Raw genomic sequence first — 24,376 nt, 5'->3', positions numbered from 1 at the left:
CATTCTTACTTACACCCCCCCCCCCTCCTGTTTTCTCCCTCACTTAGCCCCCCCTTCCCCCTCCCCTCAACTGGTCTTTGAGCAGCAAAAGCTGCTTTGTATTGTGCAGAGGCTCCTGAAAACAGGCCAGGAGAGTAAAAGTAGGTCAGTGAGGAGGGAGAGGGCAGGATGGAAGAGAGGTAGGAGGAAAGGAGGGGGTGAGGAGAGAGAGAAAGAGAGAGGGGTTATTCAGAGTGGAGGGCAGAGAGAGAGAGAGAGAGAGAGAGAGCGAAAGGAGGGAGGGAGGGAGGAGGGTTACATCACATGCCTCTGCACTGTAAACTTGAGCAAACTACTCAGAAAGAAGCTCTCTTGTTGTTGCCGGAGGGAGCGGGTCAGTAGCACACACACACACACACACACACACACACACACACACACACACACACACGCACACGACTTACATGGGCAAATCCATTTGACATTACATTAAGTTGACATTTTAAAATAAATACACACGCAGCCTGATTATTTCCACAGAGCTTATGGGATTATGTAATAAGCGCTGCATGCGATTTCCATTTGATTAGATTATTATTGTAATCAGCAGTCGGTGGACTGACCTCCTGTCAGATATTTAAGATATTTAATTTTTTTAGTTTGCAAGGAGAACGTGTCTTTGAGTCTATGACCGTGAGTCATGACAGCTTTCCTTTAGAAACTAAACTCAGAACAGTTCAGTTTGACCTCATTCGAGTTTCTGCGTCTATGTTTGATCACACACCGTCTGAATCCCTCTGTCCTTCAGGCGTAACATGTTCATAACATGTGTGCATAACAGTTCACGTACGACCAACGGGCGATGAAAGCGCTCGATTGGTGCTTAAGGAGCCAGGGGAGCGTGCGTGTTCGCGTGTGCACGGGTGAGGGGGGGTGTCGGCCCCGCACCGCCCGCAGTGATCCGCAGTCCGGGATCGTTATGTAACCAGGATGCTGCAGAATGTAGGTCAGCAGCACAGGGAGGGCCAGCGATGGGGTAAGGAGGAAGAAGCCGACGATTCAGCGTCGGAGCGGTGCAGGTTCTGGTCGTCCACGCACATCCTGCATTTACTGCTTTTCCTATCAGTCGCGCTGCAGAAGCTGAAAAAAGTTTACAGCAGGAGGGAAGGAAATCATGAGGTTCTTGGGGCTGCACTGTAAAAAAATATCTCTCATAAAGATTTAAAATTGCCACTGTTTCATGTTATTAGCATAAAAACAATGCAGAGTTAAAACTTTTATATAAAAGTTTAGCAAGTAAAAATTAAAAGTTTCCACAGAAAATCTAATTCTTTTAGCTTTACTTTATTTTACATGTTGAATCTTGTAAAAAGACAGAATATCGTAATTATAGAAACAATTTGTGTGAATCTTAAATCGAGCTGTAATGTATTTTTATAGGTGACCTTGAGCTATTTTTTTAATCTTGACTGTGTGAGGGCGCCGACATGTTCCCTAGTTAAAGAACAAGCCTCTGGCATGCAGGTAATCAATTATTAAACACTTTTCAGGCTGAACCGGTTCTAATCGAGCATGGAGAAAGTTCCCGTGGTGAGTTTTATTGGAGCTATTAATAACCTTCAGGTGCATTGTTTTAATTTAATACTTCATTTTGTGTGATGGCAGCTGTGCTAGTGTGAATGAGTGTCTAAGCTCTTGGATCACCTTCTGTGAATCTCCTCTGGTGAATAAGAGTGCACGTATAAGCTAAGTACGGTCCTACGCAACGCTGCAAAATAGGTCAGTAAACTGGCTTTGTGTGTGTGTGTGTGTGTGTGTGTGTGTGTGTGTGTGTGTGTGTGTGTGTGTGTGTGTGTGTGTGTGTGTGCGTGCGTGCGTGCGTGTGTGTCTTGCTGTGCCAAGGACAGTGGCAGTTCTTAAATCCTTAAAACTTTGTTGCACAGTACACATGTGTGTAACACTGTAAACACACACACACACACACACACACACACACACACACACACACACACTAATGCATACATCGCAGTGAAAATAGGCCAAGCAAGTTGTGTGCTTTGGAAACGAAAGTAGGCCACTTGGAATAGCCTGTGTATGTGCATGCCTGTGTATGAGTGATGAATCAGCTCCATGTTATGCAATGCTGAACCACCCTTGGGCCTCGTTACCATGTCTCGCGCCCTTATGCTGCAGAAGGAAACCAACCAGTATGTGTGTGTGTGTGTATGTGTGTGTGTGTGTGTGTACTTGTTGTTCCTGCAACATGGGGGCCACAAACCATGTTTTTGCTATTAAGGTGAGGTCATGTTGACGACATGGGGACGTTTGAAGGCTTTTTTGAGGGTAAGGATGTAATTTTAGTGCTGAGGTTAGAATTGAGAATTGAGGTTTGATTAAAGCAAAGGTTTAGACATCTGCCTTTATTTCTAATGGTTAGGGTTTGGGTAAGGGGCTAGGGAAGGCATTATGTCAATGGTATGTCTCCACGAGGATGTAAAAATGCACTTGTGTGTGTGTGTGTGTGTGTGTGTGTGTGTGTGTGTGTGTGTGTGTGTGTGTGTGTGTGTGTGTGTGTGTGTGTGTGTGTGTGTGTGTGTGTGTATTTCAACTGAATCGTCACTTATTTTCCAACTATTGCCACTGTAATAACAGGGTCAACACAGGATGCCTGCTATCTCAGTCTGATTTGGTCCAAATAAAATTATGATTTTTGAAAATCTGCCTGCACTGTAGTACTTTTCCATGTAACAGATATCAGAAGGGCAGTTAGTCATAACGCCACTCCTAAGTGTTACGTGAATGTTTTCATATTCACTGCCTTTTATTTACGCTGCTGTACTTTTGGCAAAGCTTTTCAGTCAACGTTTTCAGTTTCCTTCTAAAGAGGAGCTTTTTCGTGCGCGCTGATGTTAATCTGCTGATTCAGTGGAGACACCGTTTCCCACAGAGCTGAGTGCTCTGACTCAGGTGCATGAAACGGACTCCCGTTCGTTAAGCTTGTGAAGCGGCGTGCTAATTTCACCGACATCAGAGGAGCCCTAACGGCCGTGGAGCACATCAGCTCCCAGGCACATTACACCGGTCCCATAAACATTTTTTTAGCAGAACATCACAGGAGATCAATACAGTTAATTAAACACAGTGAGGAGGTGGCTTTAAAGGGAACTTCACAGCGAGGCAATAAGGTTTTACACACGGTGTCTAATAAAACACTGCATTATTAATAAGTCATTTGTTGATGGGAGGCGTTTTGCTGCTTTATTCGTGTGTTGTCTAGCGTTTGGCTCATTTTCTACACAAGTCATCGTGTTTATAACCAGTCTAGTCAACGCCCACCTAGATAACATGTATGTGCCTGCACCCACAGCTACACGCTGGCCAGCGCTGCACCCAGCAGTGCACGAAGCAACACATCATCCATTAGCATGGATGGAATCAGAATCCATTGTTTATAGCACCAGAATAGTAAATATTAATAGAAGATCATCATGCAATGTGCTGGAAAAGCCTCATATGAGTTCAGTTACTGATATGAGTCACTCATCACGCTTTTGATATGGGCTGGTGGCTCAGTGAAATATCTTCATAATATCGCAAGGCCCGTTTTTTGAAAACACGTCAGAGCTGTGGTGATCGAGGCAACCTGCAGGTCTCCGTGGCCGCTCCTAAGTGGATTAACCCGTTTAGATTAGTCTCAGCCATTCGTCCCATCTGTCTGCGGCCACGCCACACGCCTGTTACGGCGCAGCCACCGCAGAAAAGCGCAACAAAAGAGGAATCAGACGAGTGATTACGTGAAAAAAAAACTCTTCGTCCGCTGACCCACTGACACACATGCACCACGCGCCACCGGTGCTCGCGCGTCACGTGTGCCGGTACGTAACGCGGACACGCTCGCGCGCGGCGACCTCGTCCGCACATACGCACGCATGGTCTAATCTACGATTAGTCGTTGGATAATATTCTGGGATGGAACAGCGTTGTGCACAGCGCTGACACGGCGAGGTGCAGTTTGTGACGTGTGACTTCAGATGCAGCAATTAAGAAGTTTTTAAAGAAGCCCGACGGTAAAATGAGTTCCTGGCATGAACGGCACTAAGTAGCAAAACCCTACATTTATCCTCTCTCCTGGATTTTATTAATTATATGTGACAACTTTATGTTTCACATGATTACTGAGTTAATGGATTACAAAATGTTCGACTCTTGTGAGTTTGGCAGCGTTTCACGGATCAGTGGTGCCAGATCAAACTGTTCCGTCTCTGTAACTTGTGAACTTTGGCACATTTATCTTGAGACTAAGCAAACACAATCTTCCTGCACCAGATGAAAAGGCAGGGACATATCTGGGCAGAGTGAAGGGAAATCCATGTGTTTCATGTGTTAGTCATACTAAGTTTTTAGTCATGTTTCCATCCGTTTTTGGTCACTTTGCATCTGGTTTTGTTTGTTCTGTGTCTCTCCTCGGGTCATTTCAGGTCCTAGTTGATCTTGGAGGTTGTTTTACATCATTATGGTTTTGTTGTGCCTCATTTCATGGCAATTTTGTGTAGCCCTCGGTTCCATTAGGTCTCGTGGAGCTGCGCCCACAAGGGATGTGGCCAGAAGGGTGCCGGGAACCAAAATGCTCTGCGGATGCCACCATCGCCACAATCAGAAGGTGGTAACTACCAGATGTAGAACATTGTGCAGGTTCGTGCAGCCATCGCTGATGCTGTTGACCCATTTATCCATCCATTGCATCACAATCTAAACTATTGCAATAGCAAATCTGTGTTTTCCTTGTTGTTGCAGCCCTTGGTGGAACTTTGGTGGGTCATCTTGGGGTATTATTCAGCTTGGGGTTATTATTTAGCTTTTTCATTATACTCATTGCCTGTGAAGGGAGACTTAGGAACATCAGCAGAGGAGCATCGTGAAACCAAACCACCAGTGAGGAAAAGGGAAGTGCTCTGCCCACGGTAACCATCACAGCTTGGTTTTTCTGTATATAATTGTGAACTATGACTTAATAGAAATCCAAGCAGTCTGCTGAACACTGACACTAGTGCAGCTTGACGGCAGGTATAAAAAGGATGATAGGAGACTAGCAGACAACAGTAGGCTACACGCTCCAGCTGTTAAAGTGACCCAAGTTCAAAATATGGAAATTAGAGGTCAAACGAGAGGTCACCACACACATCTGTCACACTGTGACCTTTGACCTACATAAGTGTGGTTTAGGCTGCAGAGGAGGGAGCTTGGCCTTGTTCACCATTCCTCATTCAGTTTTAGCTGCACTTCAGCAACAGTTTGTTGCTTCCCTGAAGAAATTTTCTCTGAACTGGCTTTGACCCTGGCTCAAATTTAGGTTACTGCAAAAATGCTTTGATGTTTGACTAAAGGATCAATCAGTAGTTTGCCATTAAATGGAATCCAGTTGAACAGGTCAAACGATCTCATGTCTGTGCTTCTGCATATATATGTATGGAGCGCCACCTAGTGGCCGGGTGGATTAAATGTATTCAGACATTTTGCCACATCCTTTGATTTTTGTCAGTATTACTAAGCCATTTTCTATTCCGACGTTTATATACAGTAAACCACAACAGTGGCCCCTATGCTATATATTATATATACATACATACAGTATATATACAGTACAGACCACAACTTCTCATTCAAAGAATTATTCTTTCTTTTCATGACTATGAAAAAGGGCATCAAAACTATGAATGAACACATGTGGAATTAAAACATTATGCAAACAATTGCATAAAAGCTATTTTTTTTATTTTTGCTTTGATTTATTGAATCCATGACATTCATTTTCCAAACTGTGGCAGAAAACTGAAATATTGTGAATATTACAGAAAATACATTTGCTGCTTTAGACCCCCTCCATCCATGCTGGTTAAGAACAACACAGACCTGGTACCATTTTTAAGGACTGATAGCAAATTGAAGATTTTTGTGGAGTGTCAAACGGGTGCTATGATGAGTTCATACCGGTCTTACTGGTTTCTAATAGTTAGGAAGGCAAAATCAATACAACCCATAAGGTGCAGTATCCCCCATGGAAACGAAGGTTGGAGGCTAAGATGGAGGCAACACGGAAGGAGGTTAGCCAACTATCAGAATTACAGAAAGACATGATGAAGAAGTACGGCAACATGACCATACCTGAGGCCTTGGAGACTGCTAATCAAAGACCCACAGCCCTGGCTACCCGGCTGAAGAGATACACCAGAGGAGTTGAAACCAGGAGAATAAACAGGATGTTCTCCACTGAGCCTTCCAAGGTTCACTCACAGTAGCAGGGTAATAACAGACCCACCGAGGCTGGAGGCTGAAGAATACTAGAAATGCATATGGGAGAAGGAGGCATCACATAACAGAGGCACTTGAGAGCAGACCACAGAAACCTTTCTGAACAAGATCTAGTAACCATCAGAATGACTGACCTCCAAGAGAAGGTCTCAGGTATGAAGAACTGGACGGCACCAGGCCCTGACATGATCCATGACTACTGGTTAAAGAAGCTAACCTCACTCCATGAGCGCCTGGCGGCGCAAATGGACCAGCTACTAATGGATGAAACTCACCCTGATTAGTTACTTGTTCCCCGAGTCCTGATCCTGAGTTCTGATCCTGAAAGACCCCCAGAAGGGAGCAGTCATATCCAACTACCACCCAATAACCTGCCTCTGCACAACATGGAAGCTCCTGTCAGGCATCGTAACAGCTAAGATGAGCAGACACATGAATCAATACATGAGCAGCACTCAGAAAGAAATTGGTAGTAACACCAGGGGAGCAAAACACCAACTACTAGTAGACAAAGCAGTCACCCGAGACTGTAAAACCAGACATACCAACCTGTGCACAGCCTGGATTGACTACAAGAAAGCCTATGACTCAATGCTTCACACATGGATCGTGAAATGCTTGGAACTATACAAGATCAACAGGACTCTAAGAACCTTCATCCAGAACTCAATGGGAAAGTGGAAAACAAGCCTAAAGGCAAACCTCAAGCCGATCGCCCAAGTCAACATCAAGTGTGGCATATACCAAGGAGATGCTCTGTCCTCATTGCTATTCTGCTTAGGTCTGAACCACCTCAGCCAGATCATCACCAAGACTGGTTACGGTTATCGATTACGAAATAATGCAACCATCAGCCACCTCCTCTACATGGATGACATCAAGCTACTGTATATACTAAAAGTGAACAAGATATGGACTCGCTGATACATACTGTACCACCAGGATATACAGCCAGGACATCAGAATATCATTCAGGCTGTATAAGTGTGATTGATGGTAGCAAGGAGAGGAAAAGTAGTCAGGACTGAGGGCATAGAACTACCAGAGGGCAAGATAGCAGATGTGGAGGGCAGCTACAAATACCTTGGAAACCACAGGCAACGGAAACCCTGAAGAGGCCACAAGGAAAACAGCAACCACTAAGTACCTACAAAGGGTGAGGCACGTCCTGAGAAGTCAGCTGAATGGGAAGAACAAAGTCCGGGCCATCAACACCTACACCCTCCATCTGGTACCCAGCTGGCATAAAAAGCTGGCCAAAAGAGGAGATGGATGCCCCTGACATAAAGACAAGAAAGCTTCTTACAATGCATGAAGGGTTTCACCCCAAATCCAGCACCCTAAGACTGTACGCTGAGCGGAAGGAAGGAGGCCGAGGATTAGTGAGTGTTAAAGCCACGATCCAGGATGAAACAACCAAGATACATGAATACATCAGAAAGATGGCTCCAACAGATGGCGTGCTCAGTGAATAGCTTAGGCAGCAGAAACCAGAGGAGGAACCCTCATGGAAGGACAAACCCCTGCACGGTATGTACCACCGGTAGATAGAAGAAGTGGCTGATATCGACAAATCCTACCATTGGCTGAACAAAACTGGGCTGAAAGACAGCATAGAGGCACTGATCCTACTGTAGCAGCACACGAGCAGGCTCTGAGTACCACATCAACAGAGGCTGGGATCTACCACAACAGACAGGACCCCAGGTGCAGGCTGTGCAAAGATGCCCCTAAGACATCCAGCACATAACAGCAGGATACAAGATGCTAGCAGGCAGGGCACACATGCAACGCCATGATCAGGTGTACAGGAACATCTGTAGTACAGGCTGGAAGTCCCACAGTCCAAATGGGACACACCTCCAAAGGTGGTTGAGAATGACAGAGCTAAAATCCTGTGTCACAGTCTGACAAACTGGTAATGGCCAACCAACCCGACGTAGTGGTGGGCAAACAAGAGAAGGAGGCTGTAGTGATAGATGTAGCAATCCCAGGTGAGCAACATCAGGTAGAAGGAGCATGTGAAGGTTGAGAAGTACCAAGGGCTGAAAAAAGAGGGTGAGGGCACAAGTGGTACACGTGGTGATGGGAACACTGGGGGCTGTAACTCCCAAACTGGGAGAGAGGCTCCAGCAGATCCCAGTAGCAACACAATAATTTATACTCACATAACAAAGACAAGAGAAGATGCTAAATTCTAAATTGACTTTATTGTCAACATTAAATACTAAATATAAACAAGTGCTTAGGTTAAACTTAAAAAATATTAGGATAAATACAAAGAGTTCACTTCCAACGTGCAAAGTTTCATACGCATTTCTAACAATAAAGGGAGAGAACAGATGTGTAAAGACATTGTGGATCTTCACGTCTTGCTGCCGTCACACCTCTTTCACCAAACCACAGTAGCTTTTAAGACTGAACTCACTTCATTTCCACATACAGGAGTCGTTCTTCACGTTAATCGCGGAATGTAGCAGGTGGAGTCAAGTTTCTCTGGATTACACACGTGTGTGAATCACATCACGTGACCGTTATGCCTCCTCCTCGAACCTTCAGCCACAGTCCGCGTAGGACTGCTCACTACAAACATTTACATTGTGCACCTTACTGTCCGCTCACATACAAAGTGTCCTTCATGTAAAAGCAACCAACCAAATGTGCTGCCTGCATTCAAAGTGTGCAAACTTAAGCAGAGCTTATGGGAAACCACAGAAAATCAGGCACGACAGAAAAGACTGAAACAAAAAGAAAACAAAAAGAAACTATGAAGCCACTACTACTAAAACTAATAATACTGAACTGCTTTAAATAATTCATTGGTACATAAAAACATTTAAATGTGTGACTAGACAACGACTAAATAAACACATAAAATCTCTACGTCAGGAGGAACCGGCCCGGCACCAACACCGTTTGACTTGGTGTCAGTGTTTTTCAGTCAGCTTGGCACATGCAGCGCGGCTAAACCCAACCCCAAAAAGTTCTGTGTGGTTAAAGGAATCAGCAGCACCTCCTATTCAGATAAACAAGACGAATTAAAAAAATAAATAAATAAAAGGCGAACATCTGGGGGAAAAAACAAAGCCACAGCTGGAAACTGCGTAATCCTACTGTAGTGTTTATGACACGGGAATGTTTTGCATTTGTACGTAGCTGCTGTGAAATCTTCCAGGTTCGGACCTGGACCCATGTTGCACAATAATCCACAAAGGAATACAATATGTTGATGTAATAAGAAACAGGGTAGATGTTGTTCATTTATCCACAGGATGATGGATTTAAAGATCAAAGTGACGGGTTGGTCCAGTTTCTGAATACTTTGACATCTTCCTGTCTCGAAGTGATCCAGAGCTAACTTTTGGTGCGATACGGTTCTCACAGTCAGAACGTTTCGCACTTTCCAGTTAAAGTGCTGGAGTCGTCATGTCTCCACATGGCAGCTTGTACCTGCTGCCCAGTCACAGTCTCATCGTGCTCAGTGGGCTTGAGGAGACATGGAGGCGTGTGACTCTAACCCTCAGTCAGGACGGATGTTTTAGACTTGGCCTGAGACCTGGGGCTGGAAGCACTGCACGAACCCCCGTGGATCCTCCAGCGCTGGCGCAGCACAAAGTCATAGTTGGCCGTTGTGCACATGGCATAATACACGTTGGCTTTATCGGGAATCTGGAGCTCTGAGGCAAAAGAAGGAAAGAAGCGGTTGTTATTTATTTAGTTAAGTTTGTCGATTTTTACCTCCTCTTTATTTTCATATTCAACATTCTCAGACTTATCGGATGTATTATTTGTCTGATAAATGTCTGAATAAATGTCTGATAAATAATTATAATAGACATTTTATCCAAATTTGAGTTTAATAGTCGGTGACATAAATCATTTTCAATACAGACCCATTTACTGCTGTCGTGCTAAAGAGGCCAAACATGCTCATACTAAATACTATTTAGCCAATGTATACTTTGCTCCAACTGATACTTTTTCAGTGAATCATCCCTTAAAGAAAAGTAGTCATAACAAAAATATGCCTTACAGGAAGGCAGATTATGGGCTGACGTAGGGGAGATAATTACCTTTCCCATTGTTGAGCATCTGCCAAAGGCTGAAGTCATGGCAGCTGATATCCTCCATGTTGTGTTTTTCAAGGGCCCTTTGGATCACCTGAGGTGTGCGGTCCTGACTGTTCAGCTGGTGAAACAACAACAGGGTGTTATTTTAAAAAACAATCCTTCACATCTGCATTTATTTGTCACATTTCTTGAGACAAGAATGGAAAATCATCAATTAACATTTTCACTAATGCTTCGAATCACATGAATAATGAGAAGCAGAACTTATTCACAGGCTGAACATGTGCAATGTGTAGAATTTTCTGAACTAACCTTGAATGAAACAAACAACAAAATAATATTTATTTATAAATAAATATAATAAGACTTAGTCTGTTCAAATGAGTTCAAGCTAAACTCTCATTCGTACCAATATGCTCTTGTAGACATTTCCATTGCTGACGCTCTCCACGCTGACCCGGATGATGCACAGATCCGCCATCTGTTTGTTGTAGACGGGCAGCACGGCCTGAGGAGAGCAGCTGGAAGACGACCCGTCGGGGCTCAGCGCCAGCGAGGAGGGGCTGAGGTCTGGATGAGAGGAGCTGCAGGAGGAGCTGGAGAGACTGGGAGAGGAGGTGGCGGCGCTGGAGGAGCCGTCCTCGGCTACGTTGTGAAGTGAGCCCGAGAGAGACTGCAGGCAAGAGAGGGAGAAAACAGAGGTCAAAAAAAAACAAACAATGCTGGTTCCTGTTGGTAGCGTCAGCCGTCCTCGCTGGCCTTCACACGTCCGGCCTCGTTACCTTGACTTTGAGCCTGATGGGGCAGAGGGGCTGAGGGCCGGAGAGGTCCTCCATGTCTGAACCACTGGAGCCTGACGAGACGCTGATCTGGTCAGCGTGTGTCCTCCTGACACAGCTGTCAGAACCTGTCCGCAACCTGCACGCACACACACACAGAGTTTAAGTTGAGCACTTTTTCACTAAAGTCCATTTTTAAAGTCTTCTGGTAGAGGTGTTTGTGGACTTACGAGCTGAGCTTCTTAGTGAGCAGGCGACTGCTCCATGTGTTGGGCGAGGTGGGACACGGGTCAACCGGAGGCTCCAGGTCACGAGACAGCTCATAGCTACAAAAGAAGAGACTTATGAGATACGATGATGGCTTTAATACATTGTACTGCAGAGGCGTCAGTGTGCGTCTCACCTCTCCTGGTCTGTGAGCAGTGTGTGTGTCTGCAGCCATGACGTGAAATTAGGGTTTACTGGTAGACAGTAGTCGGAACACGAAGACTGAAGCTGGCGAATCTGGGAAAGAATTTCAAATTCCTACAAGAAAAGACATAATGGTAAACTCCAGGTGCATAAAACATAGCCCCAAAGTAAGTCAGCACAAAGGGCAAAATTTAAACCAGTAATTTGCACAAGCCTCCACTAGGGGGCGACACTTACCCGTCTGCGTTTCTCAAAGTTGATGAGTCCGCCCTGTTGATTTGTCACATGTTAGCCAGTGTTACAAGGCGTTAAACTGCAAGTGAACTAGAGCATTATGCCAATGATGTCCTCACCTCCACAGTGTCCGGCAGAGCTGTGTCCAGCATAGTGAGGACAGTCAGGTAAGTGCCCAGGTACGGTACAACACCGCCGCTGCCGCTCTGAGGACGAAAGACAAGGCACGACTTCAGACTGTGGCAGCCAGCGTCATACATATCTAAAATTCATAACATTTTACATACAGGATACATTTCCACTGAGTTCACAGGAACAACATTTCTATCTAGTGTGTTCACTGAGAGCAGAAGTGCAGACTTGGTGCTAATTGTAGAAGGGCATGTCATTTTGAAAACATGTGACTTGTAGGGAAGCAAAACTGATGATGCAGAGGAAAACAAACCTCTTCATTTTTACTCAGGACCACAGCTGACTCACTCCCTTTATTTTGGTGGTCAAACCCCAACATTGGGAAACTAAAGGGTTATTTTAGCGTCTGTGACTGGACAGACTCACCGGCGGTCGGGAGGAGGCCTGGGGGGATTTAGAGGCCGGGGTTGCAGCGCTGTCAGGGTGACTCCCATCCTGCAGGAGAGCAACAACAACAGCACCTTCAGCCAGGACTCACACTCAGGATGTCGACGTGAGGGCGTGAGGCCACGAGTGCGCGTTATGTAACTGTTCTTTTGAGCGTTAAGCACCTGCTGACAGGCCTGTGTGACAACGGTGCGCTCACGTCTGCTTATTGTGGCCACAGTCGGCTGTTTGCCCTCAGGTGTGTGAGCTGGAGCGCAGTGGACTGTGTCTACAGCGACGCATGCAGATAAGTGGCCGTATAGAAACCAGGGCGCCGATAACAGCGCTATCGCTAAACACACACGCGTATCGTCTGCTTTGTGCAGTGAACGACTGAGGGTGACGGAGATGCAGGCGAGGTGGAGACCAAATATTTATTCGTATTAATGACAACAGGCACACAATACACTTAATAAGTGAATCTGTGAATCTGTGCCGGGAGGGAGTGACCTCTTGTTCAGGGAACAGGGCGGCGCATGTTTGGCCGTGCATTCAAACATTGATTTAATATTCCCATTCAGCAGAGCTGACATCACACCCGTGTGTGTGTGTGTGTGTGTGTGTGTGTGTGTGTGTGTGTGTGTGTGTGTCCAGTGTAGTTACCTCCACCAGGATCTCCCTGCTGCTCAGCACACAGTTCTCGTCGGGGAACGTCTCACACAGGTTGTCGAAAGCAGCCAGACTCTCCCTGAAACCAGAGTGCAGTCTGTTAGGACGGCTTCAAAACAGAACTATGAAGAATTATGACCTATGAATTATAGTCTCGCCAACCAAGTGCTTCTGAATGAATGATGGATAAAACAGTCTCTTATTTCCCTCCAGTGATTTGCATACCTGCTGACCAGCGCCCAGGTCTTCTTGAGGCGATACACAGCGTTGGACTGAAGGGCTGAAAGGACGGCCCTCAGAGAAGAGAAGTTCTTCAGCTGCCTGCACTCCTGCAGAGGCGCACGCACACACACACACACACACACACAGGGTGAGTACTGTACGATGCCGACACCATCACATTCTGCTGTCATTCTGACTCTGACCTGGGCGACGGCGATCCACCTCTCGATGATGCGCGCCCTGTGCGTGGGGCTGGAGGAGCAGGAGGGCGAGCCGGGCGCGGCGGGGGGGTACGGGAAGGCGGAGGAGGCGGCGGGCGACAGGACGGGCGAGGAGGCGGAGGGGCCGGGGGAGGACGGGCGCAGGAGCGAGCCGATGACGCAGTTGGTGACGGCGTTGAACTGGCAGATGGTGGCGCGCACGGACGGCGCCAGGTGCCGGTTCTCCTTCTTGTCCCGCTGGGACCAGATGCAGCCGAGGCAGTGGAAGGGCAGCACGCGGACGAACAGCTCCTGAGGAAGACGCGGCACAGGGGGGGGGGGGGGGTGTCAGAGGCTGGCGTGCGACCCCGGCACCACACGGGCATCTGTCAAACCTACAGCGTCCAGGCGGGTCAGCTGCTCCGCCGCTTCTCTCACAGGGAAGTCCAGGAAGCTGCGCCTGTCGTCCTCCTCGACGGGCGTCTGACAGTCACCCCGCTGCTGCAGCGCCGCGCCGCTCGGCTCCGACTCGCACCGGCCGCCGTCTGCGGAGCACAGCCAGTTGGATAAAACGCACACTCGCTTCCATCTGTCCGACGGACGAGCAGCGAGCATGGCGTGCGGCCTACCGAGTGGACCTCGGTCCTGGAGCCTCTTGAGCAGCGTCTCGGCCGTCTTGGCCAGGCGCCTGTAGCAGAGGCGGTGCCGCAGGTGGACGCACAGCAGCCGGAGAGCCTGCGTCTGCCGGGGCTCCTGGAAGTCCTCGCTGTACTCCTCCAGCCACAGGCGCATCACGCCGTGCAGGGGACTGAGCCAAAGGGAGCACAGTTACACACCGAACGCGGATCGACTGGCATAAAGGCGAGCAGAGAGCCTCACCTGCGAGGGCACACGCCGTTATCCAGGGCGGCCAGCGAGTCGTCCCTGTAAAACAGACAACACCTGTCACCACACGCGTGAACAACACAAACCCTGATGAACATCCTGTAAACATACACAGGGCTCAACCTTGGCGAGGGCTCATCCTGGGGAAATGTCCTACAACACTCTGCAGAGACACGGTGTCCTTGGTACAGACAGCGCAAACACACAAGGGCTTCCCTCAGGGGCAAATGTTAGCTTCAGGTGCTTTTGCTATTATAATTCTTAGTTACTTGTCTTCAAATCTAACCAGAAAGACTCACTAATTTCCATGACTTGACCACTGAAGCACCAAATAAAAAGCGTTATAGGAGGCGTTTCTGCAGGTAGGTCCTTGGGCAAACGAAGCCTCGGAGCAGCGAGCTTCGGCTCGCTGGGCGTGGAGGGCGTAGTCATGACCACTTAGCAGTGGAACAAAACTCTCCACTCCTTTGTTCAGCTGCTGACGCGGAGGCCTGTCAGAGAAACCGGGCTGGCGTCAGCGCAGGTCGGCTCCGTGAGCAGAGCGAGCGCTCCAAAGCTGCCTTTCGTCACCTCGCATTGTTAACCCCGATTATTCATTCGCACGCAGCCGCGGCGTCTTTAAAAGTAGGACACGCTGACATTATACATTATATAAATTATAATTTATTATAATTATAAATAACATTATAAATTATTCTAGGTAATTTTAAATCCTGAGGCTAAGCAAAAATTTCATTTCCCATAATCTGTTTCTTTGAAAACAGGAACCTCATCAGGATAAATCTTTCATGCCAGACTGAGTAAAACCCTCAGATAGAAACAAAGCTCTCATATTTACAGACCTGCTGACTGAGCCCTGATTGTTTTTGTGTCCACTAAACATGAATGTTTCTCACCTCTGAAACAGCAGCTCGATGAGGGTGCCGGTGGAGGTGAAGGACCTGTAGGTGGACAGGAATATCCTAGGGAAGTCGGCCTCCTGGTGCTCTGGGTCCAGTAGGTGTGTGACCAGTCGCTCCAGGGTCGCCGCCTTCAGCCTGCGCGTCTTCACCGTGTGGTACTGGACGAAGCTGAACGCCCCGGGCAGCTCGCACGCGTCCGACAGGACGGGCTCCCGGCGCAGCGTGACCCCGAACACCGCCCCGTCCTCCTCCTCGTCCCCCCACTCCTGCACGGGGTCCTGCGGGAAGGAGACGCAAGGCCGTCAGGATGCGGCGAGAGGGAAGCTTCCAACGCATTGTGGAGTCTCCGCTCACGGCCCAGCACTGAATGAGGTCAGAAAGGAGGTTCCAGACCTTTAGGGTCCAAAATCACAGGGATAGTTTATTGAGGAGTGAAACCGTTGACACAGCAGGTTGTTTCCAGCTACACAACGCTTCTACGCTTTAACAGTGGTGAGAAGAGATCAGGTCCTCCCCTGAACCGGGTTTCACACTTTGCATAACTGATTCATGGTGTTTGCATTCTCAGGAATCAAGGTTTTGTGCTACGGAGCCACAGTCAAAGTGAAAACGAAGCCTGCCGAGCCCCTGGACACAGCCCTGTGGCACAAAGTGTCCACGCGCTGCCTGGAGCCCAGTGTCATTTTAACACCACATCTGTAACAATAGAATCTGCACAAACAACGGATCTCACATGACAGAAACTCTGACTAAAACCAGTGTTGCCTTCCAGACAACAATGACACAGAGCTGGAGCAACAGCCTGCGGTGAAGTGAATGAAGCCATTATGTCATGTTGGTCCAGGTGACGGAGACAGCGCTCCAAACACATGCATATTACAAATTATAATATCAATAAAAAAACTGATTTAACGCAGCATCATCACAAGTGATCGTCACGTCACCTAACTCACCATCGATAGCTGCCACTTTCCCATGTTTGTCCGTCGGTGAGCAGCGCCGCGCAAAACAACAAAAGGTTTAACTTCGCTGTCAGACGGTTCGCTTCAGTCTTAATTCCAGCCTTTGCATTCTGTTCTACAGTCACTTAAAAATAGGAACAAGTGGAAGCGCAGTCCACGCGTCGACCGCCGACAGACTCGTGTGTGAACGAGAGGAGGAGAGGGACCGAGAGTTCTGCCTGGGCGTGGCTAATTACACAGGTGTGGGCGGGACTTACAATACTGACCAATTAGAAAAAGACAACAAAATCGCGCCAGCGGGTGAGCAGCTTTTAAACATAACAAACACAACAAACAAACACAGCTAAATATTTGGAAGTAAAATGAATGTGGAATATACTGTATAGTTCAGTAGTCTGCCATTCAGTGATACTGAGTATAAGATGGTTTGTCATTAATCACTGTGGTGTCTGTTGGTCAAGCAAAGCCAGTATTCCCAGTTAGATGAACGCTGTGGCTCAATCAGTAACGTGTGTTGGGTTTGCTGGGTGTTGATACAATTAATTATTAATTATTTTTGTGGCCAAACAAAAAACAATTTCCCTAAAGTTGTTTTTCTACACAAAGAAACAAGCTCCTCGGGAAATTGTTATTTTCAGTTTTCAAAGACATCACTCATACTTTACCAGGAAGACATTAAATACACAAAACCAGAGGGAAGATTTTTATCAGGTTAAAGCTAATATCGTCATGCGCTTAAGAATCCAGTCAGGACAGTTTTACCTCAAGAGCCTCTACATAAATTCCTAGCGGTGGTGTCAGGGGTGTGGTGGGACATACCACATGAAACAGGTCTGTTGCGTTCCTAAAATAGCTCAACTTTTTTCCCACTCGAACGCAGTGGATGCCACACATGCATTGGGGGGACAGACGAGCAGAGAAGATGTCTTCTGACGGACCACCCACTGCCCTTTCATCGCAAACCGAATAAGCATCCGTTTGTTCCACTAATGAGAAACCTGCCATCACAGCCTCCATCTTTGCATAGAGTCTGGACCAAAGAGCAGGGAAACAAACAGTGCCAGACCAGCTCTCAATTAGGGCTGATTAGTCGCGTGAATGGATGATGAGGTGGCAGGAACACAACAAGGGGGAAGTATACGTGGAGGATGACGCACAAACACAATGGCTGAAGGTGTTTCCTCAAAGAACAAAGGCCTTCGTTTAGTTGAAAACCACTCCAATATGATACAGTTTACTTCCTGGATGTGTACTGTAGTTATTTTTTCATGACAGATACAGTGTGTGTACAGTATGCGTATAAATCACCTGTAGTCAAATCAGCCCCAATAATTCTAATAATTCATCACACCTACACCCACAGAAAACCAAAAATCTCACAGTTTATCTGGAAAAAGATAATGTGTGAGGTATAAATGACTGTAGTTATCCATTAAAAACATAGGAAAACAGCTCTCTAATGCACAACCACTCATGAACAAATGTATTTAAACACTCACATGCATAAGTGTGAGTGTTCAAATATGTAAAATTCCTCAGCTGTCAAACATTTCTGTAGAGGTAGAGGCTGAAAATGTCACTGCTGCCTCTCAAACATGTAAAATAATCAAAATGATTTGTGTGCTTGTTTACTGTGCCCACCAAAATGGACATTTTGTAGATTTAAATGACTAAATATTGCACATATTAAATATTTAAAATGTAAAGATAATTAAAAACGAATCACTGCAGCGCATGGTTATCAGCAGTGTGTGAAAATAAGCAAAGTCTTTCTAACCCACCTTACACTGTCCATCAGTGTCCAGCAGCTGGAAGCTCCGCAGCCACACGCCCGGCTCCGTGTCCATGTGGACGTCCACGCAGTGACTTGGCCTGAGCAGCTTCCTCATGCGGCCCACGCTGCTGCGGAGGCTGTGGGACCTCCCTGCATCGCTGCCTCCACACACGGGGAGAGTGGTCCTCATCTCGCGCTGTGTGTCACGCTACGGGCCCACGCGCCTCGTCAGATCGCTCCCACACCTGCTGCCTCATCTGTGGCACAGAGGGGAGCGTGAACAAGCAGCCACTCAACTGTTTTCATGGATTTGGTTATTTAATGGTCCCGTCAAAATAGTTCAGCTATAGATATTAGCAATATAAAACATTCTGTGTCCAGTACATTCAATGTAAACCAGTTAAAAATATAAAAAATATGACCATGAACATTTTCATTAGTTTTACAATACAGGATCAGACCTTTCCAAAGCAGCAGCATGAAAACATGTGCCATAAGCAATTCAAATAACCGTTTACTGTTCAGTGTGAAACCATTAAATTTAAATTGTCACAATTACATAAAACACATATACATAGTTCATTTTATACACAAATATAGTGTTCTATGCTAAAACAAGTGCATACGTGCAGAGCAGCTAGTCTTCATAAAGTTTCACACAGTGAAATATGTGAGAATATGACCATCGGCTGAATGTTCATTTCAGCCATAAATTCATTTTACGTACATACAGTAAAACCCAAAGAATCACAACTGCATACAGTCAACCAGTGTTTCCTTTACGTCTTCCCCAAATCACATTATAATCACAAAGTGATCATAGTCATTATAATAAAAGACTATAGTCATAAAGCTAAATCATAAACATAAAGAAATAGCCACTTAACTGTAACTGTGCTTCTCTTCGCTCGTCATGTCGTGAATCCTGGAGGAGCCCGTGTTCAGAGTCATGTTCATGTGCGTGTCCAGCTGGAATATCCACTCAGAGCCCGTGTGAAACTTGGCTGCGGAGACTCTGGCATTTTAAAACCTAGAGCTGATTGTTCTTTGTGTTTGTGGGTGGATGATGCGCCGCCTGCATGTTTGGACGTGAGTGTGTGTTGGAATGCCCTCCTCCCCGCTTGGCTCAGTGATGCGCAATCGCGCCAGTCTGACTGCATTTTACGTGCCATCATTCCAGGCCACTGCCTCCTCATTAGAATAAACTCTGGTCTCACTTTCACCTTTTAGCGCAGAGGCAGAGATATAGATGCTAAAAACAAGGATTTGAATAACGATCTTGGAAAACGCACGACTCAGTGCGCGCGCTGTGCCATTTTGGTCTGAATCAGGTGATTGATGAGCTCCAACACTGGCTGATCACCTGTCAATCACCTGTCAACTACGGATACATATCCTTTCATTTCATAGAAATGGACGCAAATCCAGCACGTGAATGGTAAAAGTGAAAGTGGAGACGGCGAGGAAACGCATTCAAGCTGGCAGCGATTCAAACCCTTCACCAGGAAGCGCAGCGCCTCCGGATGCTCACGTCCGCTCAGATCCCACAGGCCCATAATAAAAAACTTTCTTTGCGTGCTGTATTACTGAAGATGAAATACATATGGGCAGTATATATTCAATAATAATTTTCTTTATGGCATGTACAGTAAGGTCACTTCATTCAAAGGTGTTAAGAGATCCTGCCTTCTATTAAACTGGTTATTGTGCAGTTTGTTAGTGTAGGAGCAGTTTGATTATATGTCGAATAAACTGTAGTAAATAAATGGCTAAAGTGGTTTAAAAAACTGGTAATTGATAAAAATGAGTATTTTATTTCACTTTTTGTTCAAAAGATGAATTGGATTTTGAAAGGAAAACCAAATAAATCTCTGGCTTGAGCCCATCTGCAACCATGGCTACTGGCTGGTGTGCTCCAGTGCTTTGTGTTGACGGACTGAGGTTGTCTGTTGTTGTTTGGTTACATCCAATAAGTGGCTGCTGCCTTGGGAACCGTGCATCCCGTGTCAGACAATCGAAAAGAGAGCGCATCGCTGAGGTTTCCCTCTGACGTTCAGGCGTGACTTATTCTGGTGCCATTCGACGCCATTGGAAGTCAGTCCGCGAGCGAACAGGAGTCATTTCTCAGATGCTGAACATAGCTGAGATAGTTAGGTGTTGGTTACATGGGTGGATTCATGTACGTGCATTATACTGGGACAAAACAGCCGCATCTTAAGTTCAGATGTGAGACAGAGAAGAATAAACGCTTTCTATGCGACAAGCGTTGGGTTGCAGTGTATCATGTCTGTAAAATAAAACCCGTTAGATCAACAGTGGGTGGGTTGTGATCATCGGGACAATGGCCGACAACCCACGGGGCACAGGTTCCCTGGTTCTCCCACGTAACAGTACGGTACTGGGAAGACGTTTGTCGTTTAAAAAAAGGGCAGTTTAAATGTGACAGCATTGTTGTGGTTGTTGTTTTTGGGGAGGAAGGGTGGAGCTGTGAAATGTGAGACATGGGTGAAACAAATGAGCGCTGGCGCAAGAGTGACGTGGGCCTGACATCTGAGCGCTGGGTTGAAAGAAACCAGCAAGAAACCAGCTTCAATGGATGAGTGTTATCTGAGCGCTGTTGTTTTGTGTGTGAAATACTGTATGTATTTATTCTTAAAAGCAACTTGAGGTTTTGTTAAACTTTTATTCAAAGCCCTGACGTTGTTGTGTCAACTACAAACTTCCCTTCCCCCATTTTCTGTACTCGAACCCGAGCATCAGCTGAGACTGACGCCTACAGAGGCCTCCAGGGAGACGAGATCGGCCTTAACATGGTCCTCAGTCTTCTCCTCTGAGACACGTTTAAGACAACAGGACAGATTAGACTGTGTGTGTGTGTGTGTGTGTGTGTGTGTGTGTGTGTGTGTGTGTGTGTGTGTGTGTGTGTGTGTGTGTGTGTGTGTGTGTGCGCAAGAAAGACCTTCATCAAACGGGTCCTCGCAGAGTTTGCTCCCTGAGGAAGTTGACGGTTCTCCCTCAGTCCTGACACAGAACTGCTCAGAGCAACAGACCACAATCAGTGACTGACACCTTAAAATGACATTAACTCATATCTGTTAACAAAACACTACTCACTCTATTGTAGGCTTCTATTTAACCAACGATTAATTTTTAAGGAGACATTAACATTCTCCTTTCTTAGCTCAGGTGGAACCTGCCCCAGACAAGGCAGGACCAACGTCCACGTTATCAGCTCGGCGTTACGTCAATGGCACCGATTACGAGCGAAGGGGGTCAAAGTCGTTAGCGAATGGCCGCCGGATTGGACAATCTGATATTGTATGTTCTCAAACAGAGCAGGTGCAGCGGGCGTTGGTAATCAAGGGCAAACACTTCAGGCAGCGCTTTCAGGCTGACACCATGCGAGCCTGGCAGCAAACGTGAACGCACTGCGCATGCTCAGCATCGCTGTCGGGTCCATTCAGCTGCGTGATGTAGGTCAGTGAGTAGTGTAGTAACAGACACCTCACAGACAATTACAGCACTAAGGAGAGCCCGCGAACACGATGCAGGCTAGAACCCATAACATCATAATGTTTGATAGATGTGATACAATTTAGCCGTAAGTAGTTTGCTGCAGCTGAAGCTGCTGCGTGGTTGTTTCCTACAGTACAGTTCACTCAGACCACAAGTTACAGCATGAGCGGTGACAGGAGACTGTAGAAGCTAATGCTGGTTCTGATAGAAATGTGTCAGAACCAGTCAGCAGCTGCTTGATGTAAAAATGTACCATGGCAACATACTTATTGACTTAATGAACTGAAGGAAATCTTTTAATTGACGGGGTTCAAGCTGACACTCGAATGAATTCTTAAACACTTCCCTGTCGACGACGCCCACGTGAGGCGTCTGCGCGACACCTGATGCTGCCTCACGTGTCACGGAGACGCGCTGTGATTCACCTAAATCAACCTGCACTCTGTCCACGCTCACAACCTGTGCTTGGAGTGAATCAGCTCCTGCTCTCACCTCCTCCGCCTCCGTCCCAACAGCAGCCTTCCCTTTCACCTCCTCCCACAGCAGCCGCAGCCTCGCGTCGCACCGGCTCACCAGCTCCACGACAGACCCGTCTGTCTCGGCCTCTGCGTCGTCGCTCTGGAGACAGACGGGAGTGTGGGGCACAGCCCGGGGACCGGCCGTTGCCGGGAAACGGGAGGCGAACGGAGCGGTGAGGGCTGAGGTTGCGTTTACCTGGGTGATGTGGCCCAGTCTGCCCGCCAGACGCTGGAGCCTGGCTCGGGCGGCGCCGAGGGCTCTGACGAGCCAGTCCAGCCGCCGTTTGGCGGCGTCACGCCTCTGCTGATGGGCCTGCAGTCGCTGCTCACGCGCATCCAGCTGCTGCTGGACTCTGCGAAGCCACGGACACAGATGTTGACAGAGAACAGACGTCCGACGCTGGTCCTCTGCCCGTCTCACCTGGAGAGTGTGGCCTCTCTGGAACCCTTCATGTCCTGGAGCCGTCGGCTCAGAAGCTCCATCTGCTCGTTCAGCTGCTGCAGGACCGTCTCATTCATCGCCTTCATCTTCTCCAACCCTATATGTGTCTCCAGTGTCTCCTTACCCGCAAACATTGCATTGATAATGAATAAGCATCTATTAATGTGCATGGTCTGATGGTGTGTGTACAGTAGATTTCACCGTATCAATCCGTTCGGCCTTGGACGTGTCCTCTTCCACCTTCCTCCTGAAGCTGGCTACAATACTCTTTCTCTCTATGAGCTCCTTGTGGAGCAGCTTGTCCTGCTGTTCTAATTGGGTCTGGCACAAAGAAGGAAGGGAGAGAGTAATGGAACACAGCACTGCAGTTTCAAGTTGTATGCATCAACATGAAAAGGATGTAATGAACTCTTTTCATCAGTAACAGAGGAGGATGCAGGTTACCTTGGTAACGTCTTTAAGGCGCTGGGCATCGTTGTTTTTGACCTGCAGCCGGCGAAGCTGTTCTTTATGCTTCAGGATTTCTGTTTCCAGACTGTCCAACTGGCCCTGAAAAGTCCTCCTCTCCTCCTGAAATGGTGGCGGCGGAGGAGAGAGGAACAGATAACATGAGGCAGAAAATGAGGCTGAGTAGGTTTTTATTATATACTACACTGGAATCCTAAAGCAGTGATGACTGGACTATAAAAACACCTCACTGGGTGCAATGTGCCTATTGAACAAACCTTCAAGTGACTTCTTATTTTCAGATAGCTCGTCGTGATGTTCTCGGCCCCGTGGCTTTTAAAGCACATCTTCACCAGACCGATCTCAAGCGCTCGCAGGCTCTGAAGACAGGCGCCGGTGTTACTGGCTGAGTCACTGCTTCCTGGCCTGCTGGAGTCGTACCGCACCTACCGTGGCGGCCTCCTCCTCTCTCCGAGCGTGAGCATCACTGCTGCCCTCCCAGCTCATTCTCCCGTACTCCGCATGCAGCTGCTCCAGGTGCTGCTGGTAGGTCCCAGTGATGTGCCTTAGCGCATTGAGACGCTTTACGCTGGACAGCACTCTCCTGTCGAGCGCTGCCTGGGCCTCCTGAAAAAAGCCAGGAAAAGTGTTAGTATAGACCGGTCCACTAGTTAGAAACTAGGCTGAGAATAGTATTCCGTTGTATAGTTCACTGCCTCTTGCTTTATTTATTATTCACCTATGACTCCTTCTTCTCACCTTTACTGACATGTTGCGGTAGGCATCCTTCTCCATGCCTCTGTTATGAAAGGCCTCCTTGATGACTTGCTCATCACCCTAAGAGTCAGGATCCCACTAGGTTATAAATGAAGTTTATTATGAAGTTAGGTGTCAGTTGATGGTGGAACCCACGCTTGACTTACTGTCTGAGCCTCGGCCAGTTCTCTGTGCAGCCTCTTGTTCTCGAGCCTCAGCTGCAGGATGGCGTCCCTGTTCTGTTTGATGGAGGCCTGAGAGCATGTGTGTGTGTCGCCCTCTGGTGGACACAAGTACTAATTACGCCAACATTTCACACGTCACGGCGGGTGTATTTACCGATAAGAGCTACATTTATGTATTATTTCCCTTCTTTTCCAATTTACTAACCACTTTAGCGCATGCCACTCAAAACCATTTAGCCACGGCGGCTAGCAAGCTAATGCTAGCGTTAAATAAGTCCTTATAAAACATGCGTAAAGTACAGTAACTTACCCAGGTGGATGCTGCGCTGCGTCTCCGCCATCTGGCAGCAAATCTTTTTCCGTCAGTTATAATAAATACAGTTGTCGGTTTGACCTTATTCAAGCCTAGGTCTCTTTTAGCGTTCAGTGTTGCCTAGCAACGTGTACGAGGGTATATGGGCTGTTATAACGGGCCTGTATCTCACTTAACTTTGACTTCATAAATTCACATCCTAAATTATTTCAATGCCAGTATGTAAAAAAATAATAGAATGTTGA

General features: G+C 47.1%; 2 protein-coding genes and 2 long non-coding RNA genes across 17 annotated transcripts; 2 read left to right on the top strand and 2 right to left on the bottom strand.

Annotated features, from left to right (window-relative positions):
* The first annotated feature begins 300 nt into the window (after positions 1–300).
* On the top strand, positions 301–13,360 carry LOC114862557 (uncharacterized). Of its 8 annotated transcripts, XR_008694267.1 has the most exons (7): positions 321–373; positions 1,530–1,569; positions 1,645–1,758; positions 4,533–4,671; positions 4,774–4,940; positions 10,784–11,059; positions 13,223–13,360. It is a non-coding gene; the product is annotated as an uncharacterized LOC114862557 (long non-coding RNA). The 8 variants fall into 8 exon arrangements; XR_003787039.3 differs by lacking the exon at positions 1,645–1,758 and having other exon boundaries at positions 356–373; XR_008694264.1 differs by having other exon boundaries at positions 360–373; positions 1,530–1,758.
* On the bottom strand, positions 8,479–19,181 carry rgl3a (ral guanine nucleotide dissociation stimulator-like 3a). Of its 6 annotated transcripts, none has more exons than XM_055507522.1 (18): positions 18,842–19,119; positions 17,962–18,211; positions 15,213–15,496; positions 14,311–14,355; positions 14,070–14,239; positions 13,831–13,976; positions 13,435–13,743; positions 13,235–13,338; positions 13,004–13,088; positions 12,341–12,409; positions 11,902–11,988; positions 11,786–11,818; positions 11,541–11,662; positions 11,368–11,463; positions 11,141–11,276; positions 10,768–11,031; positions 10,362–10,476; positions 8,479–9,965 (listed from the first exon to the last, which is right to left on the bottom strand). In XM_055507522.1, exons 2-18 carry the CDS (start codon positions 18,142–18,144, stop codon positions 9,802–9,804), a joined length of 2,412 nt encoding a protein of 803 aa, XP_055363497.1. In that variant the 5' UTR covers positions 18,145–18,211; positions 18,842–19,119; the 3' UTR covers positions 8,479–9,801. The 6 variants fall into 6 exon arrangements, with proteins under 6 accessions (XP_055363497.1, XP_055363496.1, XP_055363501.1 ...); XM_055507521.1 differs by having other exon boundaries at positions 14,061–14,239; positions 18,842–19,114; XM_055507526.1 differs by lacking the exon at positions 12,341–12,409 and having other exon boundaries at positions 18,842–19,137.
* On the top strand, positions 15,450–16,146 carry LOC114862775 (uncharacterized). Its single transcript, XR_003787061.3, has 2 exons — positions 15,450–15,590; positions 15,787–16,146. It is a non-coding gene; the product is annotated as an uncharacterized LOC114862775 (long non-coding RNA).
* A 1,389-nt stretch (positions 19,182–20,570) lies between the features above and the next one.
* LOC114862472 (outer dynein arm-docking complex subunit 3-like) lies at positions 20,571–24,346 on the bottom strand. 2 transcript variants are annotated; one of them, XM_029162838.3, is made up of 12 exons: positions 24,129–24,346; positions 23,801–23,913; positions 23,637–23,714; positions 23,328–23,504; positions 23,156–23,257; positions 22,875–23,000; positions 22,632–22,751; positions 22,410–22,549; positions 22,185–22,341; positions 21,963–22,088; positions 20,914–20,986; positions 20,571–20,784 (listed from the first exon to the last, which is right to left on the bottom strand). In XM_029162838.3, exons 1-12 carry the CDS (start codon positions 24,157–24,159, stop codon positions 20,711–20,713), a joined length of 1,317 nt encoding a protein of 438 aa, XP_029018671.1. In that variant the 5' UTR covers positions 24,160–24,346; the 3' UTR covers positions 20,571–20,710. The 2 variants fall into 2 exon arrangements, with proteins under 2 accessions (XP_029018671.1, XP_029018765.1); XM_029162932.3 differs by lacking the exon at positions 21,963–22,088.
* Between the last annotated feature and the right edge of the window lie 30 nt (positions 24,347–24,376).

This window comes from Betta splendens, chromosome 1, assembly GCF_900634795.4.
Source record: "Betta splendens chromosome 1, fBetSpl5.4, whole genome shotgun sequence".
NCBI classification, from domain to species: Eukaryota; Metazoa; Chordata; class Actinopteri; order Anabantiformes; family Osphronemidae; genus Betta; species Betta splendens.
Note: the sequence above shows the minus strand (reverse complement) of the source record. Positions and strands in the feature narration are given on the sequence as shown.

Bases quoted from the DNA above. Each gene is read 5' to 3' on its own strand.
- rgl3a (XM_029162471.3), bottom strand. From the start codon at position 18,144: ATGAGGACCACTCTCCCCGTGTGTGGAGGCAGCGATGCAGGGAGGTCC. The intron at 11,989-12,340 runs GTGAGTCTGTCC...TTTCGTCCTCAG, and splicing joins AGGCCTCCTCCCGACCGCCG to AGCGGCAGCGGCGGTGTTGT. The intron at 10,477-10,767 runs GTACGAATGAGA...TTGTTTCACCAG, and splicing joins ATGTCTACAAGAGCATATTG to CTGAACAGTCAGGACCGCAC.
- LOC114862472 (XM_029162838.3), bottom strand. From the start codon at position 24,159: ATGGCGGAGACGCAGCGCAGCATCCACCTGG. The intron at 22,089-22,184 runs GTAAACGCAACC...GTCTGTCTCCAG, and splicing joins GACTGGGCCACATCACCCAG to AGCGACGACGCAGAGGCCGA. The intron at 20,785-20,913 runs GTCTTTCTTGCG...AACGTGTCTCAG, and splicing joins CGAGGACCCGTTTGATGAAG to AGGAGAAGACTGAGGACCAT.